The 16,574-nt window shown below is 45.8% G+C and overlaps 1 protein-coding gene across 1 annotated transcript in view; it reads left to right on the top strand.

Moving 5' to 3' along the window:
- Positions 1-3,589: 3,589 nt before the first annotated feature.
- CDS1 (CDP-diacylglycerol synthase 1) overlaps positions 3,590-16,574 on the top strand; it is a 36,724-nt gene continuing 23,739 nt past the window's right edge. Inside the window, exons 1-3 of the mRNA XM_049815180.1 lie at positions 3,590-3,997; positions 12,675-12,802; positions 16,416-16,512. Coding sequence (XP_049671137.1) covers positions 3,905-3,997; positions 12,675-12,802; positions 16,416-16,512 — 318 coding nt within the window. The 5' untranslated portion in view covers positions 3,590-3,904. The remainder of the gene's footprint in view (positions 3,998-12,674; positions 12,803-16,415; positions 16,513-16,574) is intronic.

Below are 16,574 nucleotides of genomic sequence, written 5' to 3'. Positions count from 1 at the left end.
GCTTTGCTGCAATACAGCTGTTTTGCTGACCCTCCTCACATTTCTGAGCACTCCACGGGTGAAAAGATGCGTGGCAGCAGCAGGAGCACCTTGCTGGGAGAGAGAAGGAGCGAAGCTGGGACTGGGTTCCCGCCAGAGCCTGGTCCTTGTTTTTAATTCTCTCTCTCCTGGTGGCCCTGCCTAGAAGATTGCTCATTCCCACACCCCACCATCACCAGTTGTTCATTGCTTGCTCTCTCTCTTATTCCCGGAATGCAGTGACTCATCTTCTTGCATCTGCTCATTAATACGTTTCGAGTACTTCACCTTTTCCTCCTTTGCCATTATCGTTACTTTCTTCCATCACACCATTTGCTAAACAAATATTTTTTCCTCAGAGCTTTTCTAGGTGAATTCTTTTCCCCTTTACTGTTTAGGTTAAGGGTGGAGCAAAGATGTAGGAGAAATGGAGGCTCTTACTCCTCTTCTGGATGGGACATAAAGATATGCTTAATGACCTTTACGCAGGCATTGAAGCATTGTCTCTGTCTTGTTGACCACAGAAGGGCCTTTTCTGTGGCAAAAGCGTAGCATCTAATCATTCTCAGCCCTGTATTTGTTAGGCCAGGTTTACCGGGAAGGTCTGTAACAAGGCATATACTTCTTCAGCTAGACCCGGCTGCTCCATGGTGGCGGTAGGGCAGTCAGCGTCCACCCCATCCCAGGCTACGGACCCACGTATGGGATCTGCGCGCTGGGGAAAGCAGCCTGGATGTCTGCTCCACGCCCCGCAGCCACTATGGGTGGCAAAGCTGCGGAGACCAGACAAACCACTTCTTATTTTCTCTGTGCAGAGAAAATCAATTTTTATGCTTTCTTCTAGACAGCTACTTGCATTGCAGGGCCAACAGAGTAAACACACATCTTGCGCTTGAAGTAAGGGAAACCGTGGTTTCTTCTGAAAGCTTTGCTGGAGAAACGCTTGCAAGGGAAAACTCAATAGTAGAAACATACTGAAAGAAGAGACAGTGGAAAGGATGCCTCATTACCCATCGGGATCCACTCTGCACCCAGCTTACCCTGTATGGTTTAGGTTTCTTCCCTGCTGGGGAGCTGTTTCCCACCCTCGCATATTCTCAGGAAGGAGAGCTGAGTTTTGACTCCATTTTCCCCTATAATACTTCACTTCTGGAGAAACACATTTAAAATTATACTTAGTATGAGTAAAGCGTTGGAGGATCCAGGCCACGTGGCCATTATCGCTGATCTGCAGTGAGCTGCTGCTGTCGCCTTTGTCCATGAAGGACCCAACGGCAGAAACTGTGCCTCTGTGGCCTGTCTGGTCTGGTGTTGGCTCTCTGGTTTGCCTTCTGCTGGAGCAGCCCTTCTCTTAGGACACCAGGTTTTTGCACGTGCTTGGGGATGCTGCAGGCATGCTACCTCCTGACACTGTCAGCTGTGAAGGGGTAAAACATTTTCACAGAAACGGCTGTTCTTCCTGAACACCGCAGGGTCCGTGCTTCTCGGCAGCAAGGTCTGAGTCAGTTTATCAACGCCACAATCCGTGCCTACTCACAGCAGCTCACTCTAACTTCCCGAACCATGGTGTTGTCATTAAAAACATGCCAAGCATACCTTCAGAGGGATATAATAATAATACTGTTGTTTACATAATAAAACCAAATAATGAAATAAAGCCAATCAAGCTCAGTGAAACTAGTCACCATGGGGGTAACATAAATGACAGCAGACACAGCCAGACACTGCCTTGCAAGAGGTGCTGTTTACAGACACAGTAAGCCAGTATGTGGACACTGAGGTGACATCTAGACTGAGTGTCTTTATGGGAATGCTCTGGGGCAGCTGGCTGTTGCCACGGCTAGACTGTCAGTAGCCATACTGTCGTGGTTTAAGCCCAGCCAGCAACTAAGCACCACGCAGCCACTCACTCACTTGCCCCTCCCCCCCCAGTGGGATGGGGGAGAGAATCGGAAAAAAAAGTAAAACTTGTGGGTTGAGATAAGAACGGTTTAATAGAACAGAAAGGAAGAAACTAATAATGATAATAATAACAATAATACTAGGACAATAATAATAATAAAAAAAGGATTGGAATATACAAAACAAGTGATGCACGATGCAATTGCTCACCGCTTGCACAGTTAGTTCCCGGGCAGTGATCCGCCTCCCAGGCCAACCCCCCCAGTTTATATACTGGGCATGAAGCCACATGGTACGGAATACCCCTCTGGCCAGTTTGGGTCAGCTGTCCTGGCTGTGTCCCCTCCCAACTTCTTGTGCCCCTCCAGCCTTCTTGGTGGCTGGACGTGAGAAACTGAAAAAACCTTGACTTTAGACTAAACACTGCTTAGCAACAACTGAAAACATCGGTGTGTTATCAACATTCTTCTCATACTGAATCCAGAACATAACACTATTACCAGCTACCAGGAAGAAAGTTAACTCTCTCCCAGCCGAAACCAGGACAAATATGAACATGGTGGAGCGGGATGGGCACTGTAACAGGGCGGCCAGAGGAATACAGCAGGCTTTGGGAAGTGAAGGTAGTGTTTGCTCTCCTGATCACCCGACAGCAGCGTGCTAGAGTTGAGAAGTGCTCCAATGCTGTCATCATCTGAACCGGACCAGAGAGCCAGGATGACGCCGCACTGTAGCAAGTCTCATCAGACGGGTGATTTCTGGACAGCTCGTCAGGTTCAGCAGGGTCTGCTTGTCCTTGCGCAGGGACGCGTCCCACTTCGCTGCGCACCCAGGCCTGCCCCTGCCGTCTCCCGCACCGGCGCAGCTCCGGTGAGGAGGGCCCGGGCACCGTGTGCCTTTCACAGCCGCTCCCCGCACAGCTCCTGGGGTTGCCTGTCTAGTAAATAGGGGCTATTTTAAGAAGAAGATAGAGCTGGCAGTGTAAAATCTATTACGGAGCGCGTGTAACTGCCCTCGCAGAGCGTTTTTCTTGACTGTGAGCCCTGAGGCAGGTGCGTTACTTTTCGGTACAAGCCGGTGGCACCGTGCTGCCGCGGTGGGGCAGGGGCGTGCACCGAACCTGCCTTTTCACACGGACATACAGCGGGGGGACCTAAGCATCCCGGAGGAAAGCAAAGGGCTCCACAGGCAACCAGCAATGCCCGCGTGGGCTGCAGCACCGGCGTCCACACAGAGCTGCGTGGAGATGCCTGCCCTGCCTCCCTGGGGATTTCACCGATGGACAGCAGGCACGCAGCATGCCCGCCCGGGGCCGTTGGGGCACTCGGGAGAAAACAACCTTGAGGTCCACGCCCGTGTCGCAGGGCTTTGCGGGGAGGCGCGGGAGGAGGCACGCGAGTGGGTGGCGGCCCGGGCGTCCGCCTCGGCTGCGGGTGCCCGCCGCACGAGCCACCCGGCCCCTGGCCGACGGGAACCACCGCGGCGGGCGGTGAACGGGCCGGGCGAACCGCGGGCCGGGAGAAACGCGGGCCGGGCCGGTCGCTCCCCCCCGCCGCGCTCCCCCCAGTCTGTGCGCGGCCCCGCCCCTCCCCGCCCCCTGCGCCGTCCGGGGGCGGGGCCAGTGTCGGGGGCGGAGCGGCGGGCGCACCTGGGCGACACCGCCCCGCCTTCTCCGCCTCAGCCGCCGCCGCCGCCGCCGCGGGGACGCGGGCGCTTCTCCGCTGCCGGGGCGGTGGGGTCCGGCCTCGCCCCCGAGCTGTGGCGGCGGCGTCCGCAGCGAGAGCGCCCCCCTCCCCGGGGGGGGGGTATAGCGCCAGGCTTCGCAGAGAAGGAGAAGGAGGAAGAGGAGGAGGAGGAGGAGGAGGAGGAGGAGGCGGCGGCCGCCGGGCTCCGCGGCGCGGCCTCCGCGCCCTCCCCGTCCCGATTGGCCCGGCCCCGCCTGCGCCCGCTCGCCGCTGGGTGGGCGTTGGGCTCCCGCGACGCGATGTCGGCGCGGCGGCGGAGGGCGGCCGCCGATGAGAAGGAGAAGGAGGAGGAGGAGGAGGAGGAGGAGGAGGAGGAGGCGGGGAGCGACAAGGTGAGGGCGCGAGGCCGGTGGCCGTTGGGGCAGGTGCGCGGGCGCGCGCCGCTCCCGCTCCGCGCGGGGAGGGGCGGGGCGGGGGCCGGGGAGCGGCGCTGCCGCCCCCCCCCTCCAACCTCCCCCCCCCCCCCCCCTTCAACCCCCCTGGGATCAGCCGGGCCCCGACTGCGACGCGCGTGGGGCGCCACGCCGCGCCCCTCGCCTCGGAAAGCCATCCTTCCCCCGCCCCTCCCCGCGCTGTAGCACTGCTGTTCGTCCTGCGCGGCGGGAGCGGGGAGCGGGCGGCGCGCCAAGTGGCCTCAGCGCCCGGTGCGCCGGCCTTAGGGGCCCACGCGTGTCCTGCCCCAATGCCGCCACCACCACCCCACCCCCCCCCCGGCGAGACTGAAAGGAGAGCGTCCCGTTTCGTCTCCGGGCCCGCAGCAAAAGCTGAACGCCGTTGACCTGTGAGGCTGCGTGTTGGGGTTCACCCCTTGCCGAAGTAGCTGGGCCAGGCAAAGAGCGAGCTTCAGCGTGGTTGTGCAGTGGCAGCACGGAAGCAAACCCGGAATGGTGATCTGTGCCGGTTAAAGGCTGTGTCAGCACTCGCCCAGAAACTGTTTCTGTTTTATGGCCTTTTAAGTGATAGGCATTCACCTCTGGCCCGGGAAGGACTTACAGTATAACATTTCTGCTAAGGCAGGAGGTTTTCGAAATACTATGTCTATGCATCAGGTTCATTATAGTGGCAAAACAGCCACAGTGCTGTTCTTTTGTTTGCTGTGGAGTTAAGGCTTATCTCTACAAAAGCTAAGCACATCATGGTTGCTAATTGTCTGAATAAAATGAAAGAGATGTTCTCATTTTGGTAACTGGAATTAAAAAGAAAAAAAGAAGAAAAAAAAGCTTTCTGATGGCTACATTGAGTTTGCAATACATGGTGGAGGGCTCCCGAATCGGTGACTATTTAAACCTGCATGGATTCGAAGATGCAGAGTGTGCAGTCTGCTTTAGGTGTTGTGGCAAGGAACTGGGAAGTGAAAGTCGATAGTCGGTTTTTATTCTGCGCTTTGGTTGCGTGAACTCAAAGCCAATGAACTTGAAAATTTGCAGTACTGTGCTGCGTTGAGGGCTTGCGATCAAATGAGGTAATGTTTAGACTATAGCTGTGCAGAGAGTATTCGTCTCTAGATGAGAATTAACTTTTAAACATGATTTCCTGTAGCAGTGTGCTCAAAAAGCTGTTTTTCTGTAGCGTTGTTCAGGTTTGCTTTATTTTGTAGGCTAAGTTCATTTCTGAGGCGCGCAGTGAGCTGCCTTCAAAGAAATCTTCCTCTTCAAAGCCTCTACTTTGCTGGATCTCAAAAGTGTGCACCTAAAACTTGCTAATATTATTCTTGGTTTACCTGCGTGATTTCCAGAGATGAAAATGCTGTGCTTGCCTATAGGCCCACTGCCGTATTACTTTAGCTGCTCAACAGTCCAGTGTTTCATGCAGTTTCAGATATGTTGAACAGGAAGGACTCTGCTGTTGTGTATGCAGCTAGGATGTCGGTTACAGGAGATACATTTCAATACACCTACATTTATTATGTTTACTTGAACTGTTACATATGGAAAGCCTTTTCCACCACACAGAAGACTTTTTGATGGATTATTTGGGGGACTCTTCTTGTTCCTGTTAAGAGTTGTCCAACCTATCTGCAATGTGCATAGCACCGGTGACTCTTGTTGTGGCTCACAAGTAACGTTAAGGATCAATTATATATATTAAGCTGTCTTCAGTGTTGGTAACTATAAAGGTAAACCAGCATTTTGTACTGAGTTTTCTATCAATGGGTCACAATTTGGGTCTCTGTTTTGAATATGAGTATACAGGTAATGTCTGCTGTAGGTGATTTGATGGGAAGCATCTGGTCATCTGGATTCACAGAGGCCACATTATACGCCTTCTTAGATGGTTGTCTTTCTGCTCTACCTCGTCTGACCTTTACAACAAGTGGATCGCTTATTATCCTTTGGCCATTTTGAGATGACCTATTTGGCGTGGTAATTGCGTATTTGGACCCAAAGCTCGTTCTTTTGTTCATAACTACTCAGGATGGCCATGATGCGGTGGGTTTCCGCTGCTTCCTGGTACACAGCTCAGAAACATCACCCTCTTCCTCACTTGTAATGAAGGAGAAAACTTGGTTGTCTCTTTTCATACGGTAACTGCTTTGTGCTGCTTCTGCTCTTGTTGACCCAATTAACTCAGACTTCCAGATATGTAAAGGTGACATGCTTTAAAGTACTTCATTTGCCCAAGTGGAGAAATGCTCTGTGTTTGCTGAAGAACTCCACGAACATTAAATATGTCTGGAAGGTTTTATCTTTTCTACTTTTAGTCCTATTTTCAGTATGTAATCTGATACTTCTCATGTTAGGCTTACTATGTGCGTAGATATTAATTTCCTACTGAATTTATGTGAAGCTGGGTTTTTTCTCATTTGCACAGGTTTTTACCACTAACTGGAAACAACTGGTAGCCATTTCTACATCCATATCATTTCAAATAAAAGTTAACTTCCCTGGTTTTGTATGAAGCAATACGGTATGCCCTTTTGTGAAGTTCCTTCTTGAAGTTCCCAAGCTCTGCAAGTCTCGGTGTCTTCAATTGCTCACTAGCTTGTTGAGCTGATGACTTTTTTTCAAAATTCCCTTGAACATGCCTTTGCCCTGTAGGGCTTTGCCATTTCATAAATTTGTTGTTTCTTTGCGTTGTCCTGTGGCATGCAGGAGTGATTTTTTTGGTTGTCCCTTTCTTATTTGCTGCTGCTTGCCCTGGACACTTTTGTCCTAAGAGTGTCTTGTCATGGTGCCTTCATAAATACTCTGTGGCCCTTGGGAGCAAAAGGAATGGTTTGGCATTCAAATACTTAATACGTATAAGTCAGTTAAAGTTTTAGAGATTGATCTGTGTGTGTTCATGCTTCTTTTAAAATTCCAGTTGTTTGCATTCTTTACTAATGTTGTGGTTTAACCCCAGCCAGCAACTAAGCACCACGCAGCCGTTCACTCACACAGCGCCCACCCCACCCCCCCCGCCCCCAGTGGGATGGGGGAGAGAATTGGAAGGAAGAAGGTAAAACTTGTGGGTTGAGATAAAAACGGTTTAATAGAACAGAAAGGAAGAAACTAATAATGATAATAATAACAATAAAAGGATTGGAATGTACAAAACAAGTGATGCACAATGCAATTGCTCACCACTTGCACAGTTAGTTCCCCAGAGTGATCTGTCTCCTAGGCCAACTCCCCCCAGTTTATCTACTAGATGTGACATCACATGGTATGGAATATCCCTTTGGCCAGTTTGGGTCAGGTGTCCTGGCTGTGTCCCCTCCCAACTTCTTGTGCCCCTCCAGCCTTCTTGGTGGCTGGACGTGAGAAACTGAAAAAACCTTGACTTTAGACTAAACACTGCTTAGCAACAACTGAAAACATCGGTGTGTTATCAACATTCTTCTCATACTGAATCCAGAACATAACACTATTACCAGCTACCAGGAAGAAAGTTAACTCTCTCCCAGCCGAAACCAGGACAAATATGAACATGGTGGAGCGGGATGGGCACTGTAACAGGGCAGCCAGAGGAATACAGCAGGCTTTGGGAAGTGAAGGTAGTGTTTGCTCTCCTGATCACCCGACAGCAGCGTGCTAGAGTTGAGAAGTGCTCCAATGCTGTCATCATCTGAACCGGACCAGAGAGCCAGGATGACGCTGCACTGTAGCAAGTCTCATCAGACGGGTGATTTCTGGACAGCTCGTCAGGTTCAGCAGGGTCTGCTTGTCCTTGCGCAGGGACGCGTCCCACTTCGCTGCGCACCCAGGCCTGCCCCTGCCGTCTCCCGCACCGGCGCAGCTCCGGTGAGGAGGGCCCGGGCACTCCTCTATAACACTATACCAGCTACTAGAAAGACAATTAACTCTATCCCAGCTAAAACCAGGACAGTTGACCATTTCCGAACCTCTTGTTTTCTTGGAAGTGGTGAATTAGTACTAATGCAGACAGTAAAGGTTCTGTAGGTTTTGGTCTTTGATTCAGTGTGTGCAGTTATCTCACTTGTGTTTTTGCATATGTCAGGCTTTAAGAGTTCGGAAAAAAAGGTTTCATTATTCAGGATCTTCTGACACTTTGATATCTTGACTTCAGGGGAAGGTATCAAGGTACATCTAATTAAATATGCTACAATGTGGTCTAACTGAACTATTGACTTCATTGTAAACCTTGTGGGACAGACTGCAGACAAGTCAAAGCTGAAGGGGAAAACTTAAGTAACACACAGGTAAAATGACAGTAATTAAGTTTGTTTGCTTGCTAACTTTTTTTCACATAAGATGTTGGAAAATGTCTTCATTTTCTCAGTTGCTCTTTGTGTATATGCTGCGTTCTCCAAGAAAAACCATAGCTGCTCTCTACTTGGGAGTTCCTTATTGTGTCCTGGAAAAAATGCAGTACAAGTAAAATATTGCAAGTGCCTTTGTAACTAGAGTAATTCGTGTGCGTGGTTCACTCGGCATGTGTTAATTGTAGTGGAGGACGTGTGGTACAAAACAACAATTCAGATGCTTATGTCCTTTTAGATGATGAAAAGTTGACATGTCTCTTTTTTTCTGCATGACACATGGCTGTATTCTGGTGGCTGTTGCAAAGTAGCCAGCAAGCAGAAATCCACATGGAAGCTTAATTTGTGGCAAGATGTCACATGTTCTGAACTCCTGTTAAGGAGGCTCAGGCTCTTGACTGTTTGAATTCCTCCTTTGTATGGCCAAGTATTTGTGGTCTTGTACAGAAGATTTAGCTTAAGGATGAAAGTCTTGTCTTTAAGAACACCAAAACAAAACAAACCCCTGCGACTAAAGAAACCTTTGTCTCGCGGTACTTTGGAAATGATGAAAACTGACGAGCATTGTAGTGTGTTAGATAGGCATGTTTATTATGCGCTGAGCTGTTTGTAGCGTGTGAATAACTGTCATGTTTGCCTTCTTCCCTGTAGTCGTTAGACCTGCATCATCTCAGCCTTGTTGGACTTGTATTCTATGAGCTGATCAGATAGGTTCTCTTGAATGAACATGTGCCTTCAAATGAAGAGAAGGAAGGCAGTGACCTTATTGCAACATCTATCCATTACAGACACTTGGGATGTGAATCAAGGAGATGGGAGTGGCACACATTCTGCATGTACAAGGCTCTGTCACCTGCAGTTTGAGAACTCTGGAAAAAAAATGAAAACACCTCGATCAAACACTTAATTTGGAGTTGAGGTTGAAAGGTGTCTTAGTCACTTAGGACAGTACAACTTAACGCTGTTTTCAATTAACCTTTGAAAACCTTGTAAATACCTGCTGATGGTATGAAACCCATGGCATTTCAATTAATACCCCTTGCAGGACCTTGTTGTTACTGTGTGTTCAGCTTGGCCAAATCCCAAACCTGAAGAACAGGAGAGGAAAGGGCTGCTTGGTTTTATATTGAACTCCAAAACTGCTTCTACAAGGTCAAGCTGAAGTAGCAAGACTCTTGGGTGTTTTTTTGTTTTGTTTTGTTTTGAGGACTTTGATAGTGATTAGCTTAGTATTTACTTCCATAATGATTGTTCTTATTCATGGCTATGAACTGGAACATTTATAATCAATCATGTAAAATAATTAAGAAAACAATTAGCAGGAAAGACTTGTCCCCCAGTGATGGGGTTCTTTAAGTACTTCATGATGCAGAAGACAATTAAGTAGGTTTTAGTGAACAACTTCCTCTTTGGCTTCTGACTTTATAAACTAAACGCCTTATTCAGGAAATGGTTGTGGCCATTATAGCAATTAAATGGAAAATAAAGTATTCAAAGTAACTTTTGAGGTATGTTACAAAGGGAAGTTGAAGATATTTGGGAGGTTGTCTCCCACTGGTTATTGTAGCAATGTAAAGCTAAAAGATGACCAAATGCACCAAGTTCTATGCAGCTTGCAGGTTGCACCAGCCAAGCTCCCAGTAGCAGCAGTATGAAGCATGAGCTACTGAAAAACACATTGTATAAACACAGACTCCTTCCTGAAGGTGTTCAGATACTCTGAAAAATGCCACGCACCTGTGAATTCAGATGTTGGAAATAGCAAGTCTAAAACATTGCTTCTGATGAGGTCTGTAAGTGACAGTTGTGTGTTAAATATCAGAGGGATAAAACTAGTTATGAATTTTTAATTTTTATTTTATTTTATTTTTTTTTTATGTTTAAACACCAGTTGAGTATGGAAACATCTTCTGCAATACCAAAAGCCCAAAAATGGAACAAAAAAATTTTGGGGTATTCTTAGTTCAGAGTGCTTAAAAGAGAGAACACCTCTGCTATGTGTAAGCAGGGATAAATAATAAAGGCACTAAGTCATGGTCTTAGGGCTGGCATTACTGCCTATGATCTGCACAGTGAGTAGTGTCTTCTAGAACTGTACAGATAGCTTGCTGCCACTCCAGCACTTGTCAGAGTAGTTGGAACATGGCTTTGGGATCCCCCAATCTCATCTATAGTTGATTTCCTCAGCTATGGTACAACACTATGAGAAACATCTCTGAATAACAGGGTTGCAAGCACAGTAATGTTTTATTTATTTATGTGCTTTTTCAGGTGTTCTACAGACTTTCCGAAGTCTGGACCACAGTTGGCATATTTGCTTTTCTTACTTGTATCAGTTATAGACAATGTCCGCCTAATAATTATTCAACTCTGGGGTTTCAAGGAATAGGGAAAGCATTGATCATGTTTTTCAAAGAAGCAAATGATGTAAAATCCATTCAAGAATTTCGTCTTGGGCACGTGTGTGGGACATAAAAGGAATGAGAAAAACACAGGCCTAACGTGTTAAAAAAACAGAATCGCTTTTCCCGTCGCTACCCGTTTCCCTTGCGCATGTTTATAGTGCCAGCTCACGGTCTCGGGTTCTGAAAAGGTCAAAACAACTTAAAAATTAAGAGGATGGTGTTGTCCCTCGGAGTAGCGTCCCTGGAGAGAGCGCCGTGGAGGGTGGCTGGGGCCAGCGGAGGGTCCGAGGGGAGAGCCCCGCGCCGCAGGGGCTGCGGGGCGAGCCGGCCCGCAGCAGCACCCTGGTCAGCTCCCGGCCGGGGCCGGGGCCGGGGCCGGGGCCGGGGCCGGGACCAGACCCCCAGCCCCTCCCCGCCGCCGCTGCGGCGCAGCTTCTGGGCATCAAGGGCCGTTTGCAAAGGTCAGTCACTGAGGCAATGCTTACAGTGAAGTGTAGCTTCCTGGAAAAGGCCAACGGATTGAGAGGAAAAGGCTATGGCCTGTAAGCAGAGTAACCTCGCGATGGCTGGGATTGGAGGCCGCCTTAGTTCTGTGGTGTCTCGTGGAGGAAGCAAGAGGGAGGATATACCTCTGCTGTCTTCCAAAATGCCCGAACTACTTAGAACAAGGGAAGAAAATATTGTTAAGGAAAAGTAGGAAAGAAAAGCAGTCATGTTCATGGAAGTAGATTAAGGAGAAAGAACCAAGATCTGCGATGAGGAAGTTGGAAAAAGAGGGGGGCTGAGAAATAGCAATACAGCAGCGGTGAAAAAAGTTTTCAAGTGCAGTTACTTCACAGTCCCAAGAGCTGTTAAGAACTGATGAACCTGAGGTGGCAGGGCGGGCTGGAAGCTGTTTGGGATTGTAAGGACGTGAGGCAAGTCAGGGAGGTCGGGAGGAAGTTCAGGTCTCAAGAGAGCCAGGCACTGAACTAGAGACAGCTCTCTGCCTTACTGCTGCACCAGGGCTGAGCGCAGCCTTCTGACTCCCTGCAGTTGTGTTTGTAACGTTATGACGAGTGAACTAAATCAACACCACCCTTAGTGTTGGCTTTAACTGAGGGAAAAATAGTCATGACAGTCTACTCTGACCATTGGTGGCAATTTGTACATTGTCACCAAAATATGTACTGCCTATTTTGCATTTGGGTTAGACACACAGTCTGTCTAGATGATGTCTTCCTGAGTGGTCATTGGTGAATACTGAAGAAACGACTGCAGTGTTGGAGTCATATAAGAAATTATTCTGAGTAATACTGTGTCCATAGGACACTTGGTGACTTCACAGTTTGTTTTTGGGTCACTCTTTTCGAGCTAGAGGGTTCAAGTCCTAGCATGCCTTTGTATGAGACTGCGCTAGCAACCTCTTTGCATTGTACAAAGGCACTGTTTTTTCATGTATTCCATTTCCTTTTTTTTCTTAATGTGACAGTAAACCACCAGAAGACCCTTATCCTTATTCCATAAAAGGTTAGTTTGAGATGTAGGTAAGGGAATGTGTTAGAGGGTTGGGGATTTCTGTTAAACTCATGTGTTCTCTGTCAGCTGTAGTATTTCTGGAAACATATATCCTCATGCTTATGTACGTGGGTTGAAAAAATGCCTAGAATGTGAAGTTCCTTGAGCACAACAGGTAATGTCACAACATCTGAGTACTGGCCTTCTTATAAACATTTATTGGAATACATTTGTCTCCTACAACATCTACAGTTTCACTAGTACAGCATTGTTGTCTTTTTAGAAAGTAATGTAGATATTATCAGTTCCTAAAGTAATGTTTATGGCTCTGAATACTATTTTCTGAGATGATAATCTTCCATGTTGTGTTTATTTTTTTTTTTTTTTTTTTTTTTTTCCCTATAGGAAGTGGATTTGGAAGAAAGACTTGGTGAGTTGGATCTTAGAAGCGATTCAGATGTTCCTGATGTTCCTCCACCAACAGACAGCACTCCAGAAATCCTCAAAAGGGCTTTGTCAGGCTTGTCTGCCAGGTATGGTAAAACAAACAGCTCTCAAATTTGATAGCTGCTGGCTCAAATTCTTACAGGTTATGTTGCAGTTTTAATTCTTACAGATTGTACTGGAGTTTTAAATATCATATGATACACATGACAATTCAAGGATAAATTTTTACTGGATATCATTGATTCATTTATGCTTTTATAGTCCCTTCAGTGTAATATTTTTTGCATATACCTGAAGATTGCCCATTGCATGCATTTCCAAGTCAGCTGCTGCAATGTTTAGCTACGGTTTACGTAAACATTTGCCATTTCTCAGTCTGAGCATTGCAATAAAATGGGCTAAAGAATAGTCATTGGGTTTGATATCTAGAACAACTATTTCCAGGGGTTATAATAAATTGATTTCCTATATCCAAGGTTAAGGGTAGGTGGTATTTGTGCATAAATGAAAAGGGAAGAAGTATCAATTCTCTCGGTGAGCTTTGCTAGCTTTTTGTGACAGCATTTCCACTTCTAAATAATTTTTATTTACAGTTAAATACAATATAGCTTTTATTTTCATACTTTTTAAACAATGTTTAATTTTTTCCTGCTATCTCCTTTCAAACCTAGGTTTCTGCCTTCAACCCCTGTTCACAGGAGCTTAAGGGCTAGCAAATGCAAGGGTGTGTTTATGTGTATAGATAGACAGATAATCATGGGGACCTGCGTACTCATGGAGGCTAACGAATAAAGTTCCTAGTATAATTTTTTATACAGTCCCTCTACAACACTTGATCAGTCAAACTCTTTTGGAGGTGGCAATTTGCATTACATTTTTTTCACTAATGCAATGAAAGAGCATTTAGGTGTGTGATAGATCACATACGCACGTTCATTTTACTAGGTCCTTTTTTGGTATCATATACAACTTATGTTCAACATGGCAAACCAATACAATGTATATTTTAGATGCAACTTGGGTCTTGCAGGAGTCAGAGGAAGGACCTCCAATCCAGACTAAATTAAAAACTTTCAAGTGCTTGTTAAAAAAAAAAAAAAAAAAAAAAAAAAGATCTCCAGTAGGTATCTCCAATAGCAGCATGAAACTACAGGTTTTTTACTTGCTCCTTTTCTCATTTGTTATATGTTTCTTTTGTGATGTCTGGGAGCTATAAACAAACATATTGTTCCCAGGTTTCAAAAAGCATGTTTCTAAACTGCACAGCTGTGAGCAGAATGTGACATTCTCTACTGCCATCACACTGCGAAGAGTATCTAGTTCCTATCACTTTCAGAGTTCTCTTACCATGTCAAATGTTGTGGAAGTCTTAGGTCTCCAAATTAGACTTGTTCCAAAGGGCACTTTCATGCTGATACCTCAAAGCCTGCAACTAAGAGACGCAGGTGAAACCTTTCCTGTTTCACATGCTTGAAATTCTTTATTGGAGTGTTTGCACAAAGGTGCTTTGAGTGCAAAATTAAATTCTTGGTGCTTTATGAATGCTAGATTCAAAATGACCCACTAGTTTAGTAACTAGCAGTCCCACCAGAGCTGTTGTCATAATACATAACGTGAGTCAGTTGCACTGTAACTCGCAGAAATACTGTGTCTTTTTGTATTTGGCCTTTAGAGGAAATAGTATCCATAGCTTTCCAGTAGGGATTTAGGATACAATAGTGGCTTCCTAGATTCTGGAGCTTGTCTTTCTTACTGAAGCTATCTTTCCATTGCTATGCTTGTCAACACCCTGAAGTTACTACGTGGTATTTTAACATTATTCTTAAGGGAAGCTGAATTCTTCTAAAAGTCTTGCTCGCTATACGTATGCCACTAGGAGCAAGCTGCTATTCTGTAGCCCACATCATAGAGGAACATAAAGCATCTGTTATGATTAAGCCCATTGTGCCTTTGTTCTGATACTTAGGGCAAATCCAGTTAAGTGGCTTTAGCTGCCATTAACCTGCTGATGAATAACATCCTTGAAAATCACGTTGATATAGTTGAAGTTTACATTAAAACTGGAGTATGATGCAAAACTAACAGTGGCCCCTGAATCAGGTGTATCTCCTGGTGCAGCAATGAAACACAAGACTGATATAAAATGGAACATTAGGCAGAATTTCTTTAAGCTATAGTAGGGTTTTCAGTGTTCAGCGGTAACTTATGATTATTTGGCTCAGTGTACTTTTAGAGGCAAAATTCCTGAAGGGAAAAACACAGGCAAAAGAGGAGAAAAACTTACTGAAAAGTAATATGAACAATAAAATACAGACTCTTGACCACTAGAAACATTTTCATGGCAGAGTGGAGCAGGTGATGAGGGTTTTTTAATTTATTTTTTTGAAATGAACTAGGCTCTTGATTTTTTTTCAGAATAGTGGCCTTTGGGGACAGGGTGTTGGTAGTGGGTGTGTGTGTGGGAAATAACATTTTGGTTACTCTAGAAATTACAAAAACAAACAAACAAACAAAACCATCCAGTAGCAAAGACTTCCCAGTTGTTTGGGTTTTTTTAAAGACAACTCTTATTTTCTCAAAGAAGGCATTCTGCATCTTGAGTACTGTGTTCAGTTTGGGGTCTCTCACCACAAGAAAGACATTGAGGTGCTGTAGCATGTCTGGTGAAGGTCTAGAGCACAAGTCTTATGAGGAATGGCTGACGGAACTAGGGTTGTTTAATCTGGAGAAAAGGAGGCACAGGGGAGATCTTACTGCTCTCTACAACTACCTGAAAGAAGGTTGTAGCGAGGTGGGTGTCAGTCTCATCTCCAAAGTAACAAGTGATAGGACAAGAGGAAACAGCCTCAAGTTGCACCGGGGGAGGTTTAGATTGGCTAGTAGGAAAAATTTCTTCATCAAAAGGGTTGTCAAGCATTGAAACAGGCTGCCCGGGGAAGTGGTTGAGTCACCATCCCTGGATGTATTTAAGACATGTATAGATACGGCGCTTAGGGACATGGTTTAGTGGTGGACTTGGCAGTGTTAACAGTTGGTCTTGATGATCTGAAAGGGTCTTTTCCAACCTAAATGATTCTATGGTAACAGGAATTTCTATTCTGATTTCCTTAAGTAGCCACAAGCAGCTGCAAAGATCTATAAGGGTAAAAGTGCACAGCTAGTTTGACCCCTCATTGTCAGACGTTTTCCTGTCCTGGTTCCAGTGCTTTACAAAAGCACAGGACTCTTTCAATAGATAACCCTCTACCTGGCAAAATAGTTGGTGATCACCTGAGGTTTTTTGACTGTTACTCCACAAAGAATCATATGATTTTTTACCTGGCAGCCTTTCTTTCCTATGTAAGTTTTTACATGGCTGGGCGCCCATCAGTCTTGCTGATTATGTGATGCTTTTTGAGGGTCCTGATGTATTTTCACAGCAGCTTCAATATGGGGTTGATCCATTTAATTGCAAATGACATTTGGGATGGGGGGAGCATGGGGGAAGAAGAAAGGTGGCTACCTTTAATTCCTTTTACTGTGTACCCTGTTTAGTTGGATAATTGGTTGATTCTGTGTTTCTTGCTAGGTGTTTTATTAAGCATGAAAGTTTCTGGAACTCCCACTGTTTCTAATACACTTTAATCTCTAGATAGTAAAGGAAGTGGCATTTATTTTCATTTATAACTGTGTGCTTTTTATTCTTTTTGTTTTAAATAGATGGAAAAATTGGTGGATTCGTGGAATTCTCACTCTAGCTATGATTTCTGTGTTTTTTCTGATCATATACCTGGGATCATTTATGCTGATGCTTCTGGTAAGTTTGTTTAAATACATTCTGCCATACAAGAGTTACTTGATCTCTTCATTCATCATGCC

The sequence above is a fragment of the Accipiter gentilis genome, chromosome 12 (assembly GCF_929443795.1).
Source record: "Accipiter gentilis chromosome 12, bAccGen1.1, whole genome shotgun sequence".
NCBI classification, from domain to species: Eukaryota; Metazoa; Chordata; class Aves; order Accipitriformes; family Accipitridae; genus Astur; species Astur gentilis.
The sequence above is the reverse complement of the archived record's forward strand: the minus strand, read 5'-3'. Positions and strand labels throughout refer to the sequence as shown.